Consider the following 17,862-nt stretch of genomic DNA (forward strand, 5'->3'; position numbering starts at 1 on the left):
TTTCTGTTGATAGTTCCAGAGTCACATGACAGAGAAGATGATTGACTTAGAGTATATCAGTTAGCTTTTGCTCTATAACAAACTATCTCAAAGCTTAGGGACTGAAAACAACCAAATTTTTAGCTCCGCAGTATATGGGAAGCTATGGTCTGTGGGAAATTCTTCTGGTGCAGGCCAGACTAAGACAGTCAACTGGTGGATCAGTCATGGAATGGCCAGCCTAGGATGGCTTCTCCTGGGATGGTTCTCCTCACTCTGGGTCATCCTCCAGCAGGCTAGCCCAGGCTTGTTTGCATGGTGGTTTCGAGTTTCCAAAAAGGAGTAAGGACACGTGCAAGGCCTCTAGACGCCAACTCTCAGAATAAGCATGTTGTATCCACTACGTGCTATTGGCCAAAGCAAGTGACAAGGCCAGTCCAGATTCAAGAGGTGGAGAAACAGACGGCCCTATCTTGATGGGACCGGCTACAAGGTCACATTGTAAGTAGTGTAGTTTCAAGGAGTGGAAGAATTCTAGCCATTTTTGCAACCTGCACATAATCTGCCAGCGACTCAGGCTGACACAGGCTCCATCTTGTAGCTGTATCACATTTACAAATTCCCATATTGCCCCTTGATTGATGAAGCAGGGGAAGAAAGAGACTGGAGAATCTTACTTAAGCTTTTCACTGTTTCAGCCTGTAAACGACATTTGTCATGTCCCCTCACAGACCATGGCCAACATCAGCACATGGGCTCCACCTTATAGCAAGATGGTGCTATAGTGAGTCAGTGGAGTATTTTGGTAAACACTGCTGTCTCTGCCACAGTGAGAAATCTACAGAACTAAACTAACTGATCATTCACAAGTCTAGTGCCAGAAAGGTGGAGGGGCAGGTAAGGTTAATGTTATAGAGCAAATATATGAAAACCATATCTAATGAAGTTGTCAGAAGTTACATGAATCCCTTAAAGCAAGGGTCTCCAACCCCCGGGCCATGGACCGGTACCGGTCTGTGTCCTGTTAGGAACCAGGCTGCAGAGCACGAGGGGAGCAGCAGGCGAGCAAGCAAAGCTTCATCTGTATTTACAGCTGCTCCCCATCACTCACATTACCGCCTGAGTTCTGCCTCCTGTCAGATCAGCACTGCATTAGATTCTCATAGGAGTGCAAACCCTACTGTGAACTGCACATGTGAAGGATATTTGTTGTGCACTCCTTATGAGAATCTAACGCCTGATGATCTGAGGTGGAACTGAGACAGTGATGCTAGCTCTGGGGAGTGGTTGCAAATAGAGATTATCATTAGTAGAGAGGTTTGACTGCACAGAGACCATAATAAATCAATTGCTTGCAGACTCATATCAAAATCCTATCTGTGAGTGGCAAGTGAAAACAAGCTCAGGACTCCCACTGATTCTGCATTATGGTGAGTTGTATAATTATTTCATTATATATTACAATGTAATAATAATAAAAATAAACTGCACGATAAATGTAATGCACTTGAATCATCCTGAAACCTCCACCCTCCCAGTCCGTGGGAAAAATTGTCTTCCACGAAACCGGTCCCTGGTGCCAAAATTGTGGGGACCGTTAGCTTAAAGAATCCCTAGGGCTAGGCCCAAAGGAGTCAGAGTAAGCAGGTAGAAAATCCAAGTAGCTCAGCAATCCATAGCCCAGAAGCATTCCATCCAGACCCACTCAAAGTCTCCCTTAAGTTTTCAATCTGCCCCTAGAGCTAAGTCAACCCAGAAGACTAAGGCAATAGACTCACAGGTAGGAATCAGTGTTCTAGAATCAAGTGTTGAGAGGTGCTAAGGTCATAGTCAACAAAATGAAGTTGAGTATCAAGTTCAAGAGAAAAGAAGGGAAAGAAACCCCAAGCAGTAAGGTTCAGCTTGCAGGGGCTGAAGCAAGATGGAATAGGAAGTCTGTAAAATGGGAAGCTTATATGAATCTCTTTAGCTTAACATTGAGGCCACAAACTGCAAGAAAGTATCAGAGCTCTGACTCTTTGCAGTGTCTAGTTGCAGGGGTGAGAGAAGGACCTAAACCAAGACACACCAGACTGAATGCTTGAGACTACAAACATAAGCCTCAGTCTCCCCCTAAGGTTTGCTCTTATTCACTCATTTTAGCTTACTTGTCTCTCTTTTGGCCTTTGTAGCATCTCATCCTTACTAACTGCTTTCTCCAATTTCTCACACCTGAGATTTTAACTTTTACAGCATCTTTACATTCCAAATATTTATGGTAAGAAGACAAGTTAATTCTTTATAAGTGCAACGTGCAAAATATTAGTCACAGTTGATGAGGTTTCCTTTGAGTTCCTACCTCAGATTCCTAAATGATAATGTGGCTTATGACTCACAGAAAGTACCATAGATGCCAGGTAGGGCAGAAATGCTCTCTGGGGAGGCTGTCACTCCCTACTCCACATGTGGAATTAGCCTAGTGTCTTCCTATCAAAAGGAAGCAAAAGGCATTGGTCTAAGCACCATGCTGGGTTGAGTGAGAAATTGTGAGAAATGGAAGGAGGAGAGCCTTGTTTGACCTGTTGCTCATTGCCTTGCAGGTCAGTGGGACCATGTACAACACTGGAAGACATGTGTCCCTGCGCCTGGACAAGGAGCACTTGGTCAACGTATCAGGAGGGCCCATGACATACAGTCACCGGCTGGAGGAGGTCCGGCTACACTTTGGGAGTGAAGATAGCCAAGGGTCAGAGCACCTCCTCAACGGACAAGCCTTCTCTGGGGAGGTATGTGAGGTTATTGAAGTACTATGGGTAAGTGCCAATTAATAAGATTTTGGTGCTTATTTATATCCAAGGTGTGATGACAGATGGAAAGACTGCTCTTGTATCTATGAAATAAGAAGGTCTGTGCCTCCTTTCTCCATCTGTCTTTTGCAAGTTGACATAGAAGTTTATAATGAGCTTCCAGTGTTTTCCAGGGAAGACCACAGTGAAACTTGATATTTCCTCCTGAGACATTGGTGCAGCTCTCTTGTGACTAATGCCCTAAGATATCGCCAGATCATTACTTCAACCCTAAACCCTCACCTTACATGTACATCTTCATTTACACCTATCTGTGCAATCAGCCCCCTATATGTCACATATGTTTGCATAGATTCCATAATTCTCCTTTCTGGCAGAATGGGTCTTATTTGCACAAAACTACTACGTATAGCGAAATAAATGTCAGGGAACTACATAGTCTGAGTTTCTGCAGAATGTGCCACCATTAATGGTGAGTATCACTGTGTCTACCATCAACCCAGACAGAATTCAGGCCACATCAGTGAGCCAAACCACACCTTCAGTTATAGGACAAGAGCTACAATTTAAACAAATATCATGTGTGCTATGACATATGACACTTGATAAGCAGGGTGTAGTTAATTAGACCTCTTTTACCTCCCTTACACATGAGGGTGGTTATCAACTAGAGGTCAGGTGTCCTTATATGCTAAATATCTTGTAGCTAGGTTTCTGTTTAAGAGTCCTCAATAACTGATGTCAAGAAGGCTTTCAAATAACAGAAGTATGCATCTCACTATTGGCTTGGTCTTTTTAATATTTTTAATCAAGATCATGATTAAACCTGGCATTGTTTTTAATATAATAAGGCCACACACTGAGAAAGAGATCCACAGCTGAATGAGTCCAGTGGCCAGATTTTAATGATCATTCAAAATGCATCAACTGAGAACCTACCTAGGCACTGTGCTAGTTACCAGGGATACGGAGATATATATATGTAAAGATATAGTTCCTACCACAGAGGAGCTCAAAGAATACTATATTCAAATCATTAAAGTATAATGCCATGCTGTAATGGAGAAGTACAAAGACCTTGGCCATCTCTAAGGAAGAAGTGACAATTTTTCCTTGAAGTGTGCAGGAGAAGTTTCACAGAAGAGGTGCCCTTTGAACTGGGCTGAGAAGAGAAGCAATGCAGAACAAGTTTAAGAGCATCAGCTTTGGCATCAAAGAATCTGAGTTTGTACCCCCTGCTGTGATACACAGTAATTGTGTGACCTTGAGATGGTTACTTGATCCTTCTAAGGCTGAGTTTATATACCTCTCCAGGTTGTTTTGAAAATTAAGTGGGATTAAAGATGTAAGGATCACTAGAAGTACTCAATAGTTGATAGACAACAAAGATAAAGCAGGAAACAAGGAACAGCAAAGTCACCAAGGTGTGTCAAGGCACTGTGCATGGGGGAAGCTGCAAGTGGATTTCATCTGTGGTCTATTAATAATGGCTGCATAGAGGACCGGGTTGAGCAGGAATATGAGTCTCCTTCCTGAATCTGTCGGGAAAAAAAAGCTAGGAATGATTAGGGATGTCTGCCAAAGGGACATGAGAATGTAATGGGAAATTCTGAAGAGTTAGAGATCCTGAACTAACATATAGCAGGGAATATGATGAAAGCAGGGCAAAAACTCATGAACTGAGAATGACTGGGGACTGCCAGTCTGAATTAGAGACTATTTAAAATTAGATAAACTCTTCCTTTTTAAATACGTTATTTTAAGATTTGTATTCATTTTCTTTGTTGACTGACATTTATTTGCTGTTATTTCTTTGTTTTCCTCCCCTACTGAAATTTAAATTCCAGTGCCTATCACAATATTGTCTCAGAATAAAAATGAATTTGTGAATGAATTTATTAAATGAATGAGTGAAAAAATATAGATGGTTACCAGGCTAAAATCTTTACATTGTAGCATTTCTTAAAGTTGCTTGTTTCTTCAATATGTAATAAGGGTGCTTTGTAACTTGTATATAAACTACAATTTTGGAGTAAATGAGGGCTTCCAAAACCCTTAAGGGAAACATATAACAATTTGATCTTGATGTATTAATTTTCCTAGACCTACTCCGGACCACAAGTATCAGCTGCTCCAAAGAACCTGCATTTTTAAAGCTCCCAGGAGAGTATGAATATTAGGTTTGTGAAGCACTCCATCAGTAGTACATTATTAAGTGTTCTCAATGAAAAAAGCATTTAAACAGAGTTGCGAATTAGAACTAACTGAGGAAAATTGCCAAAATATTTACATTTGAATCCTTCTCCGGAAGAAGCTGAATTAGTCTCCAGAGAAGGGGTCCAGGAATGTGCATTTGTAAAAATTTTTGCGAGAGAATTTGGTTAGTTACCACTGTGTCAATTTCAGCTCAGGTTCTGCCTGAATTATCTCAGTTTTCTAGAGAAGGAGGACTTAATCAACAAAGCCATCCTGCACAAAAATTTTAAAAGGCGTACCCGAAGTAATTGCCCCCTGGACATGGCAAAGCTGGGGTGCTATCTAGACTAATGGTGTTTGGAGAACAGCTTCCCAAGCAGAGCAGCCACACACACATCCCCTGCTCCAAGGCAAGATTGACATTCAGCTTCAGCACAAATAGTTACACTTTGCCCTGAGTACACCACATCAGATATATCACATTTCTTTCTGAGCCCCTGAGTATGAGTGGTCTAAAAACTGGTGTGGGTTTAGGTGCAAAAAACCAGAATGTTGAAAGCACCAAAACATGTCATGTGGAGAGTTGGATAGGCATTGATTTTTGAGATACCTCAAAGATATTGCAGGTTCCAGACCACTGCAATAAAGCGAAGATCACAATAAAGCAAGTCACGTGAATTTTATTTCCCAGTGCATATAAAAGTTATGTTTACACTATACTACAGTAAGTGTGCAATAGCACTATGCCTAAAAAAACATTGTGCATACCTTAATTTAAAAATACTTTATTGCTAAAAAATGCTAACCATCATCTGAGTCTTCAGTGAGTCACAGTAGTAACATCAAAGAACTGATCACAGATCACCTTAACAAATATAATAATAATGAAAAAGTTTGAAATATTGCGAGAATTACCAAAATATGACACAGAGACACAAGCGAGTAAATGCTATTGGAAAAATGGCACTAATAGACTTGCTCAATGCAGGGTGGCTGCAAACCTTTAATTTGTAAAGAACACAGTATCTGCACAGTACAAGAAAGTGCAACAAAACAAGGTATGCTTGCATTTAGCCCTGCGAGATCAGCTCTGTGGTGGTCTGTGACCACCCAGAGGAGTGGGATAGGGAGGGTGGGAGGGAGAGGATATGGGGATATATGTATACATATAACTGATTCACTTTGTTATACAGCAGAAACTAACACAACATTGTAAAGCAATTATACTCCAATAAAGATGTTTAAAAAAATAATAAAAATTAATTCATTAATTAATTAATAAAAATAAATAAAAGGCTTTAGTGAGCAAGAAGAGTTTAACATCTTCTATGTGGGATGAGGGGAAAACATAGGGTCAATTGTCCAAAATTCCAGAGAGATGGCAGTCAGCTAAATATATGTTCTAACAATGAGAGCTATCTATCTATGGAATGAGTCTGCCTCTGAAAACAATGAATTCTCATCACTGGAATTATTATCATGGAATGGAATTTGAGGACTTCATAAAAGTGACTCATCCTAAGAAGCAAGTGAGCTATGGGCTTTACTGTACCTTATAATGCCAAAACTCTACCCAACCCATGATTTCCTTAGGGAAAATACTTTCCAGTTGCTTTCTACTGAGGGTTAGCCCCAGTTAAGTAAGTATATTTCATCCATAGATTAACTGTTTATTTTTAGTTTGAGCTATTTTCAGAGCTGCCTTTGTTCTCTATTTTGAGCTATCCTCTGAGAGGACCTAGGTAAACATTTCGGCAGCAAAGCATTTGTTTATTGTGTTGACAATGAATAATCGCATTGCCATCTGCCCCATCTATTATTGCTGATCACGATAAGCCAGTTAATGCCGAGCATTTTCCTTGGCGCAGTGCAGCAGTCGTTATCTGAAGAGCTGTAGATTAATTGCAGTCTTGTCTAGTGAGGTTATTGTAATTGATGGTCATCATTTGCTTTGTTTTATAAAGCTGTGTGGATGTACAACACTGTCAGCAGCTGTGTTTTTATAAAAATTATTCATGTCCTACACAAGAACTCCTGGATGCATTGTCGGGGATTGGTGATAAATGAGCATATTCAGAGATTCAAACGTCTCCATTTTTTTAAGATGGGAAAATTAACCATTTTTAATAAGTAAAACATTTAGCTTGCTAATCGTGTCTGAGTGGTTAGATTAATGTCCAATACAAAGTAGGGTATTAATGAAAAGAAAAAATACATTAACCAGGAAAAAGATAATATTTGAAAAGAATCATGTCCGTGGATTAGGTTGCAGTAGTGAGTTTAGATAAGAAGAATCTTTCTTATTTGGGGAAATTGGAAGTATTCATTTTGAAAACCTTCCTTAAGTTCTTCACTTCAAAGGGTTAAGGAGGTACACTGAGAATTGCACCAGCCACTTCATGGAATACCTGTGGCCAGATCCTCCTGTTTATTTTATCCACTCTTCACATAGCTAGTGTGCTCCTGCTGTGTGCTGAGCTCAAAACCCAGGTCCTGCCCAGAGAAGCATACAGTCTATTGAGGCTTACATATGTTTATAATACAACATAATATGGGTTATACTTGAGGATTGTTCTGGAAAGGGAACTATGAAATAACTCTCTCTGGATTGTATTAAGGAGAGGATGGATGAACAGCTGTGTGACCTGACACAGTTGCTGCTCCCTATGAAGGCTGGGTAGAAATACATGAACCTTTCAAGTCTCAGCCTCTTGAATCTTGATTCTGTTCAAACACATCTGAGGGAGGAAAAAGTCCATAGCTGTTGCTATGTAGATAAGATTTGTTTAATTAAAAGGGGAAATAAAAGTCCCATGTAGAATATATGTATTTTTAGTGGCTCTGAATCAGAATAGAGAAAACAATTATCTCAGTGCAAACAACTGAGACTAAACAACAGAAACTGCAGGCCTTGTCCTCTTCAAGGAATCAGTTATTTGCATCTCTGAGAGACCAGTTTCACCAAAGTAACACAAATTTGTAGGAATAAGCAACTAACACCAAATCGTCCTGAAGTGTGCAAAGGTATGAAAGTGCTGAGGAACACATGACTGAGAACCAGGGCCCCATGAGGCACTGAATGGTTTGGGGAGGAGGTACTCCAGAAATCTAATTAGCACCTTGCAGGAGGCTGGGACCTCCTGGTAGAGATGCTCCATTGGCACAACTGGGGATTTGAGGGGGAATGAGAATTGGGATATTCAAAAATAACAGATACACGAGTAATACACATAGAAGAGTTACTTAAGTGCCATGGGAAAGCTGTTCCCTCTACCCTGATTTCTAGCTCCATTTTCCTCCCCCTATATCCAGCACAGCCAACCTTGTTTTGCTTTCCAAGTCCCCTTCCCTCCTCCCAGCCAGTAAAGTGTTGCTGCCTCCTTTTGACTTCCAGAGAATCCTGTATATTCGTTTACTACAGGAGTCCACAAACTGTAGACTGTAGGCCAAATTCAGCCAAGGAGCTAAGGATGGTTTACATTTTTAAAGGATTGTTTTTTAAAGAGCAGAATATGCAACAGAGACCATATGTGGCTTGCAAAAGCCAAAATATTTACTACCTGGCCTTTTAGAGAAAAATTTTGCTGACCCCAATCGATTAAATTACCCATCGCTATAGATTTTATAACTGTTTACTCTCACTTCTGGAACCACATTTCTTGTTGATAGGAATTTTATCTTGATCATTAATGTATTTCAGAACCTAGTACATTGGCACATGACAACAGAGTCAATAAATGTTTGCTGAATTAAGGAATAAATAATCTTGGTAATCCCCTCAAGGACAGAGATTTTTTGCTATTCATCTTTGTACATCATGCATCTAGCACAGTGCCTAACATACATTAGGTGTTTCTTAATTGATGTTTGTGGAATTAATCATTCAATCACTGAATAAATAACTTAATCTACTATTGGTGTTTTAGGAATTGGAACTTTATAGGCTTTTTTTTCCCTGGAATTTTGGGTGTGTTGCATTCATTGACTATATAGGGATTGTTATATATAGCCTCATTTAAATTCAAGTGTTTTAATAAAGGCTGTCCAAAGCATCAAATTCCATTAGAAACTGGAAGAAAGGAAGAGTGACTTACTTCACAGTAACCACTAAGAGAAGTTCTAGGCTTTCTCTGAGAAAGAGGTATGCTTTGAGACGAGGTACTAACCTAGCCCTATTCTAAATGTGGTAAAGAACAGAAAGGGATTGAACAATTAAGTGTCACCTTGGAGGAATTTTATATCCATTGGAGGGACAAGGCACAGACTTGAATCAATTACTGTGCAGTGCAATCCAGAACTTATTCAGTCACACCCATAGGTGGCTACAGAATCTCACTGCTAATACCCAGTGACTGTTTACATGCTTTGTGATTTACTTTCATTCTTTCATTTAGTTAACAAATATTAATTGAGAGCCTACCATGTGCTACAGTGAATTAAACTGGTAAAAATCCTGCCTGTAAGGTAATTAAGTCTAGTGGGGATAGACAAATAATAAATAATAGACATAATAAATGAGTAAATTTCTATGGTAAGTATGATAAATGCTATAGGAAAAGAAATAGATCAGAGTAGGGGGGATCAGAGGATGAGGAGTGGAGGTAGTGAGTTACAAGTGTAAATATGGTGGTCAGTGTAGACCTTGTTGAGAACATGACATTTGTGAGGTTGCCATGGGGATGTCTAGGGAAAGGACATTCTAGGCAGAGGCAACAACCAATTCCATAGCTTTGAAGTGGGAGAAAGCTTGAGTGTTCTAGGAAGACCAGGAGCTCACGTGTAAGTGATCAAGTGTGAGAGGTCAGAGAGAGAAGAGCAGGGCCGGGAGCTGCTGCAGATCATCACCTCTGCGTGGATTTTGTATGGACTTTGGCTTTTACTTTGAATGAATTCCAAAGTACATTGACATAAATTCTCTGATTTAATCACTAAACACTAGCTCAGTGAGGTTACCCTTAATATTATCCCCTTTATACCTGGGGAAACTAAGGCCCAAGACCATCCTGACAATAAGTGATTGAGGCTGGATTTAATTCAGGTCTTCTGATACATAACATTGCTTACCATAGGCTAAGGTTTATACATAAACCCCCAAATAATCAATGTTCACCTACTCTGGGCCCTAGTCCAGTGGGGAAATTCAAAGATCTGTAGGCTGCAGGGCCTGCCTTTCAGGAGCCTTCAATCTAGTGGAAGACACCATATTCCCAAACAGACTGTTAACTCCCTGCAGCCACAGAGTAGGTTGTGTCTTTTAATATCACATACATGTGATAGGCACTTGGTAGACTGAATGAGTAAATGAATATCATTTAAAAGACTGTAGCTTTCAGAGAGTCTAAATTATGCCCAATATATCATAAATTAAATTCTGTTGTCATAATGACAAACCTAATAAAGTCAATGGCATTATTAACAGAAGATCTAAGTGTTAATGTCAAATTATTTACAAATATAAGGTAAGTGAATTTTCAGTGTACCTGGGAGGAGTAATGGAACAATTGATAACTGGTGTGCTAGAAAAATTCATTTAGATTCCTCATTTCAGCCCTGGAATTACTCCCAGGATCAGACCAGGGAACTTGTCTTTGCCAATGCTAGAAGCCAAAGCTCTGGATTCCAGGAACCAGTCCCACCCAGAGTGAACAAACTGACCTTTAAGAAGTAAAGCAAACAGAGGTCAGAAACCCAGTGGTAGAGCAGATTATGATGATACTATCAAGAAGATGATGACTCTGATCTAAGGATAGGCACTTTTCCCTTTGAACATTTTTATAATTACTTCTGGGAAAGGACAGCCCAGTCCAGTCAGCAGCTTCCTGGATTGCCATTTTAGATGAACACTTTGGGGCTGCCTAAGAGAGCAGTCATTGCATTTGAAGACAAATTGTTGAGATCAGTTCATTATCCCATTGATTCCATCCCAACCTGTATCTTAACTCTGATCTGGTCCTGCCAGGGTGGCATTATGACAACCACCATCTTCCTTTACTTGATTTTTATCTCCCCCCTTGGTGTCCATCTAAAGCAGGGAGGGAGGTGTTATATTACAATGACAATATTTTTTTTTAACATCTTTATTGGAGTATAATTGCTTTACAATGGTGTATTAGTTTCTGCTTTATAACAAAGTGAATCAGTAATACATATACATATGTTCCCATATCTCTTCCCTCTTGCATCTCCCTCCCTCCCACCCTCCCTATCCCACTCCTCTAGGTGATCACAAAGCACCGAGCTGACCTCCTTGTGCTATGCGGCTGCTTCCCACTAGCTATCTATTTTATGTTTGGTAGTGTATATATGTCCATGCCACTCTCTCACTTTGTCACAGCTTACCCTTCCCCCTCCCCATATCCTCAAGTCCATTATCTAGTAGGTCTGTGTCTTTATTCCCGTCTTACCACTAGGTTCTTCATGACCTTTTTTTTTTTTTCCCTTAGATTCCATATATATGTGTTAGCATACTGTATTTGTTTTTCTCTTTCTGACTTACTTCATTCTGTATGACAGACTCTAACTCCATCCACCTCATGACAAATAAATCAATTTCGTTTCTTTTTATGGCTGAGTAATATTCCATCATATATATGTGCCACATCTTCTTTATCCCTTCATCCGATGATGGACACTTAGGTTGCTTCCATGTCCTGGCTATTGTAAATAGAGCTGCAATGGACATTTTGGTACATGACTCTTTTTGAATTATGGTTTTCTCAGGGTATATGCCCAGTAGTAAGATTGCTGGGTCGTATGGTAGTTCTATTTTTAGTTTTTTAAGGAACCTCCATACTGTTCTCCATAGTGGCTGTATCAATTTACATTCCCACCAACAGTGCAAGAGTGTTCCCTTTTCTCCACACTCTCTCCAGCATTTATTGTTTCTAGATTTTACAAAGACAATATTAAAGACAGTCATTAACTGGGACTTGATCAGGGGTCAGTAGAACCTAACTGTCATCATAGAAATCATCACTGTTATGACTCTACAAGTGTTGAATGGGATCTTCTTTTATTTAGTAACCAGTGACACTGCAGTTAGAGGATGGGTACTGCTTCTAACACTTCTGTGAACCAGCAACTGGTGAACAGTTAAGCTGGTACCATTGAAATGATTAGCGGTACATTTTTTATCCATTTCCAAAGCTACAGTAATAAAGTCAATTGGAAAAGAAAATGTAAAGTAAAAAATGACTTGTTCACTACTAATCTGACCACGTCAATGTTCATTAAAATTTCTGGAGTTTCCGGGACTTCCCTGGTGGCCCAGTGGTAAAGAATCCCCTTTACTATGCAGGGGATGCGGGTTCGATCCCTGGTCAGGGAACTAAGATCCCACATGCCGCCGGGCAAATAAGCTTGCTCACCACAACTACTGGCTCGCGATCCTCAACTAGAGAGCCTGCGTGCTGCAAACTACAGAGCCCACATGCTCTGAAACCCACGTGATACAACTACAGAACCCACGCACCCTGGAGCCCGCAGGCCACAACTAGAGAGAAGCCCGCACACTGCAACAAAGAGCCCGCGCCGCATCGAAAGATCCTGCATGCCTCAGTGAAGATCACATGTGCTGCAACTAAGACCAGACACAGCCAAAAATAAATATAATAAAGAAATAAATAATAAAGTAAGATCTTTAAGAAAAACTTAATTAAAAAAATTTTGTAGAATTTCCTCCAAAGATCACATCTCCACTTCAAGATACAGACCTGTTATTAGAAAGAAGTCTGCACAAACCCTCCATCTAAAGTATCAGTGTTAGAGGCCCCACTGAGGTCATTTCTTCCCACCCACTTACATACAAAGAGAAAATTAGAGCCAGGAAGGGCAAGAGACCTGCCCGAGTCACCAAGATTCAGTGGCAGAATTAGGACCAGAACCCAAGTTTCCTGACTCTTACTTTGGGATTTAATATTTTCTAAATAAAAATTGTAATTATATCAAATCCCAACATTCAAAAGACCATTTTAGGTCATCTGTTTTTTCTTGCCCAGTAGAGCAGGTGTAATCTGATATTCAGGTTTCCTGCCTTAATGAGCAGAACCCCATCACAAGGGCATTTATACAATCAGCCTCAAAAAGGCAAAGACATTGGCAGATTATTTCACAAACATGAGCAATCTTGAGTGTCCAACAAAAACACCACTGAGTGAGAACCTTTATAGTGTCTAATTCCAAGAAGTTTGGAAATTAAAGTTTGGAAGACCAAAATAGAAAGTGAAATGCCTTAAAGATCCTTCATTTGGTCTCAATAGGAAAATGCAATCATACTATAGCATTAAGAACCCAAGGATATAAGCCATACTTTTCTACAGTTTGAATCCGTCCTCTCACACACTCTTCCCAATAACCATCCAGAACAGCTCAGCAATATTAAATATAAGTAATCTAGATAACAATATATTGCAAAATCAAATCATTAGATGTCTAGCCGCTCCATGGATATGCTGCTATGCAATTCAAAATAAAGCCGTTTAAAACCACCAGATTCATTTGCGCTGACATATCGATAAACTTTTGCTGAAACAAAGCTAATCATTTCAATGGTGCCAACTTAATTGCTTACCAGTTAATGGATAATAAACAGGCCTGAGAATTAAAATATGAACTAATTACTGTACTCAATTCCATTTACTTGATTTCATGTTCCATTAATTCCTTGCATCATTTCTAGCAGAAATCTTAGATTTATGGTCACCTCAAATGAATTATGCCACTTAGTTGCCTGTGGCATGCTCATGCTCAGAATTGGTTGGAAAGGGCAGAATTCTGGGCAGTTAATATTTAGCCAAAGCAGCCTAGGATATAGTAAGTGAGGGTAATTATCCATTCCCAAATACCAGCCAGAGTCAGCCTCTATAAATCTATCTTCATATCAGCAGTAAAAGGGCAAGACTAGGATTGCTCTCATGATTATTCATTGGACCAGCTTATTAGAAGCAGTCTCCAAGAGCAGTCATTGCCTTGGTCTGTAAGAGGGCTGCAGGGAAACAGAGACAAACACATCATGGGAAAGGACATTGGCCTAGGAGACGGACACTAGGGCCACCAGACAGAGGGCAACATTTTGACTTAGCAGATCTGACTTCAAGACCCTGCTCTGTCAATTACTAGCTGTGTGATCTCAGTAAGGGCAGAAATAGGCAAGTCACATAGCCTTCCTTAACCTTTTAAGCTGTGATATGGGGTAATAAGGCCAGTTCTATACACACTATAGAGTGATGTGCAGTGCAAAAAAAAAAAAAAGAGGCAATTCTGAGATAGTGCTCTTATAGTATAAAACTGACTTGTACAGCAGTTGTGCTGTACATGTCAGTTATTAGCCAGCTTAACCCTTAGAGCTCATCTAGTCCAAAATCCTTGCAGATAAAACATAAAGATACAATGTACTAATGTTATTACTACCATCAGCTTTCATTTACTGAGCATGTACTGTGTTCTAGGCATTGTGCTCAGTGCCTTTTGCACCCAATCCTCACAAGTTTCTTGTGAGGTAGCACTCATTAGCACCATTTTACAAAGAGGAAAGGAAGTTGGAAAGGTCAAAGAGCCTGCCTTCAGTCACTTGGTTGATATGGGGAAGAGCTAGGATTTGAACCCAGGTCTCTTACTCCAGCTATGCACTGAATGATCTTAGACAAGTCAGGTCACTTCTCTAGTTATGCCCCTAAGTAGCTTCTTGATCATGCTGTTCTCTCTCATCATAAGTGCCCTCTCTGTTACCTGAAATGATCTTTTAGCCCCTCCCAGTTCTGCATCAGCCTTAAGAATAGCCTGAACTTTTTCTGACTGTAAAGTGAGACAGGACCCTATTTCTCCAAGTGGCACAATTTCTATGTAAAATATGACACAGCATCATGCCGTGGCCTGCTGAGAACTGTAGCTTTATTCACCTTCCCCTCTCAGATGGACAACAACCAGGAAGTTTCATACATATGCACAGATACATTTTTTCTCTCACTTCTTTGAAATATGATAAGCAAGAGATTGTATATCTGTGGATTTGTTTGTACATAAACACATCTGTTTCCCTCTGCAAACCATGAGGAACCATAGTCCTTAGTCTCAGAGGTAGCTTGAGTGAATACATTTTCTTGCTTTGGATCTATTTGCTGAACTAGGAATTTCTGGATTGAGCCTTGAAAATGAATCGTACAGGACTTATTTGACAAAATGAGCTTAGTCAGGAGGTTTTAAATCACTTTGCCAAGCACTTCCCTGGTGGCGCAGTGGTTAAGAATCCGCCTGCCTTTCATAGGCGAATTCTATCAAACATTTAGAGAAGAGCTAACCCTATCCTTCTCAAACTCTTCCAAAATATAGCAGGGGGAGGAACACTCAGAAACTCATTCTACGAGGCCACCATCACCCTGATACCAAAACCAGACAAAGATGTCACAAAGAAAGAAAACTACAGGCCAATATCACTGATGAACATAGATGCAAAAATCCTCAACAAAATACTAGCAAACAGAATCCAACAGCACATTAAAAGGACCATACACCATGATCAAGTGGGGTTTATCCCAGGAATGCAAGCATTCTTCAATATGTGCAAATCAATCAGTGTTATACACCATAGTAACAAATTGAAGGAGAAAAACCATATGATCATCTCAATAGATGCAGAAAAAGCTTTTGACAAAATTCAACACCCATTTATGATAAAAACCCTCCAGAAAGTAGGCATAGAGGGAACTTTCTGCAACATAATAAAGGCCATATATGACAAGCCCACAACCAACATAGTCCTCAAAAGTGAAAAACTGAAACCATTTCCACTAAGATCAGGAACAAGACAAGGTTGCCCACTCTCACCACTATTATTCAACATAGATTTGTAAGTTTTAGCCACAGTGATCAGAGAAGAAAAAGAAAGAAAAGGAATCCAAATCGGAAAAGAAGAAGTAAAGCTGTCACTGTTTGTAGATGACATGATACTATACATAGAGAGTCCTAAAGATGCTACCAGAAAACTACTAGAGCTAATCAATGAATTTGGTAAAGTAGCAGGATACAAAATTAATGCACAGAAATCTCTTGCATTCCTATACACTAATGATGAAAAATCTGAAAGAGAAATTAAGAAAACACTCCCATTAACCAATGCAACAAAAAGAATAAAATATCTAGGAATAAACCTACCTAAGGAGACCAAAGACCTGTATGCAGAAAATTATAAGACACTGATGAAAGAAATTAAAGATGATACAAATAGATGGAGAGATATACCATGTTCTTGGATTGGAAACATCAACATTGTGAAAATGACTCTACTACCCAAAGCAATCTACAGATTCAATGCAATCCCTATCAAACGACCAGTGGCATTTTTCACAAAACTAGAACAAAAATCTTAAAATTTGTATGGAGACACAAAAGACTCCAAAAAGCCAAAGCAGTCTTGAGGGAAAAAAGCAGAGCTGGAGGAATCAGATTCCCTGACTTCAGACTATACTACAAAGCTACAGTCATCAAGACAATATGGTACTGGCACAAAAACAGAAATATAGATCTATGAAACAAGATAGAAAGCCCAGGGATAAACGCATGCACCTATCGTCAGCTAATCTATGACAAAGACGGCAAGGATATACAATGGAGAAAAGACAGTCTCTTCAATAAGTGGTGCTGGGAAAACTGGACAGCTACACATTAAAGAATGAAATTAGAACACTCCCTAACACCATACACAAAAATAAACTCAAAATGGATTAGAGACCTGAATGTAAGGCCCGACACTCTAAAACTCTTAGAGGAAAACATAGGAAGAACACTCTTTGACATAAATCACAGCAAGATCTTTTTTGATCCACCTCCTCGAGTAATGAAAATAAAAACAAAAATAAACATGTGAGACCTAATGGAACTTCAAAGCTCTTGCACAGCAAAGGAAACCATAAACAAGACGAAAAGACCACCCTCAGAATGGGAGACAATATTTGCAAATGAATTAACGGACAGAGGATTAATCTCCAAAATATATAAACAGCTTATGCAGCTCAGTATTAAAAAACAAACAACCCAATACAAAAATGGGCTGAAGAGCTAAATAGACATTTCTCCAAAGAAGACGTACAGATGGCCAAGAAGCACATGAAAAGCTGCTCAACATCACTAATTATTAGAGAAATGCAAATCAAAACTACAATGAGGTATCACCTCACACCGGTTAGAATGGGCATCCTCAGAAAATCTACAAACGACAAATGCTGGAGAAAGTGTGGAGAAAAGGGAACCCTCTTGCCCTGTTGGTGGGAATGTAAATTGATACAGCAAATATGGAGAACAGTATGGAGGTTCCTTAAAAAACTAAAAATAGAATTACCATGTGACCCAGCAATCCCACTACTGGGCATATACCCAGAGAAAACCATAATTCAAAAAGACACATGCACCCCAGTGTTCACTGCAGCACTATTTACAATAGCCAGGTCATGGAAGCAAGCTAAATGCCCATCAACAGACGAATGGATAAAGACGATGTGGTACGTATATACAATGGAATATTATTCAGCCATAAAAGAACGAAATTGGATCATTTGTTGAGATGTTGATGGATGTAGAGACTGTCATACAGAGTGAAGTAAGTCAGCAAGAGAAAAACAAAGATCGTGTATTAACGCATATATGTGGAAACTAGAAAAATGGTACAGATGAACCGGTTTGCAGAGCAGAAATTGAGACACAGATGTAGAAAACAAACGTATGGACACCAAAGGGGGAAAGTGGTGGAGGGGTGGGTTGATGGTGGGATGAATTGGGGATTGGGACTGACATGTATACACTGATGTGTATAAAATTGATGACTAATAAGAACCTGCTGTATGATAAAATAAATGAAATAAAATTCAAAAATTAAAAAAAGAAAGTCCTACTGTATAGCACAGGGAACTAT

General features: G+C 39.6%; 1 protein-coding gene across 4 annotated transcripts in view; it reads left to right on the forward strand.

Moving 5' to 3' along the window:
- CA10 (carbonic anhydrase 10) overlaps positions 1-17,862 on the forward strand; it is a 615,488-nt gene that overhangs the window by 507,573 nt on the left and 90,053 nt on the right. For all 4 annotated transcript variants that reach the window (XM_082371688.1, XM_082371689.1, XM_082371687.1 and 1 more), the window contains one exon: positions 2,559-2,744. In XM_082371688.1, coding sequence (XP_082227814.1) covers positions 2,559-2,744 — 186 coding nt within the window. The remainder of the gene's footprint in view (positions 1-2,558; positions 2,745-17,862) is intronic.

Source organism: Balaenoptera borealis, assembly GCF_965194805.1.
Source record: "Balaenoptera borealis genome assembly, chromosome: 20".
NCBI lineage: Eukaryota > Metazoa > Chordata > Mammalia > Artiodactyla > Balaenopteridae > Balaenoptera > Balaenoptera borealis.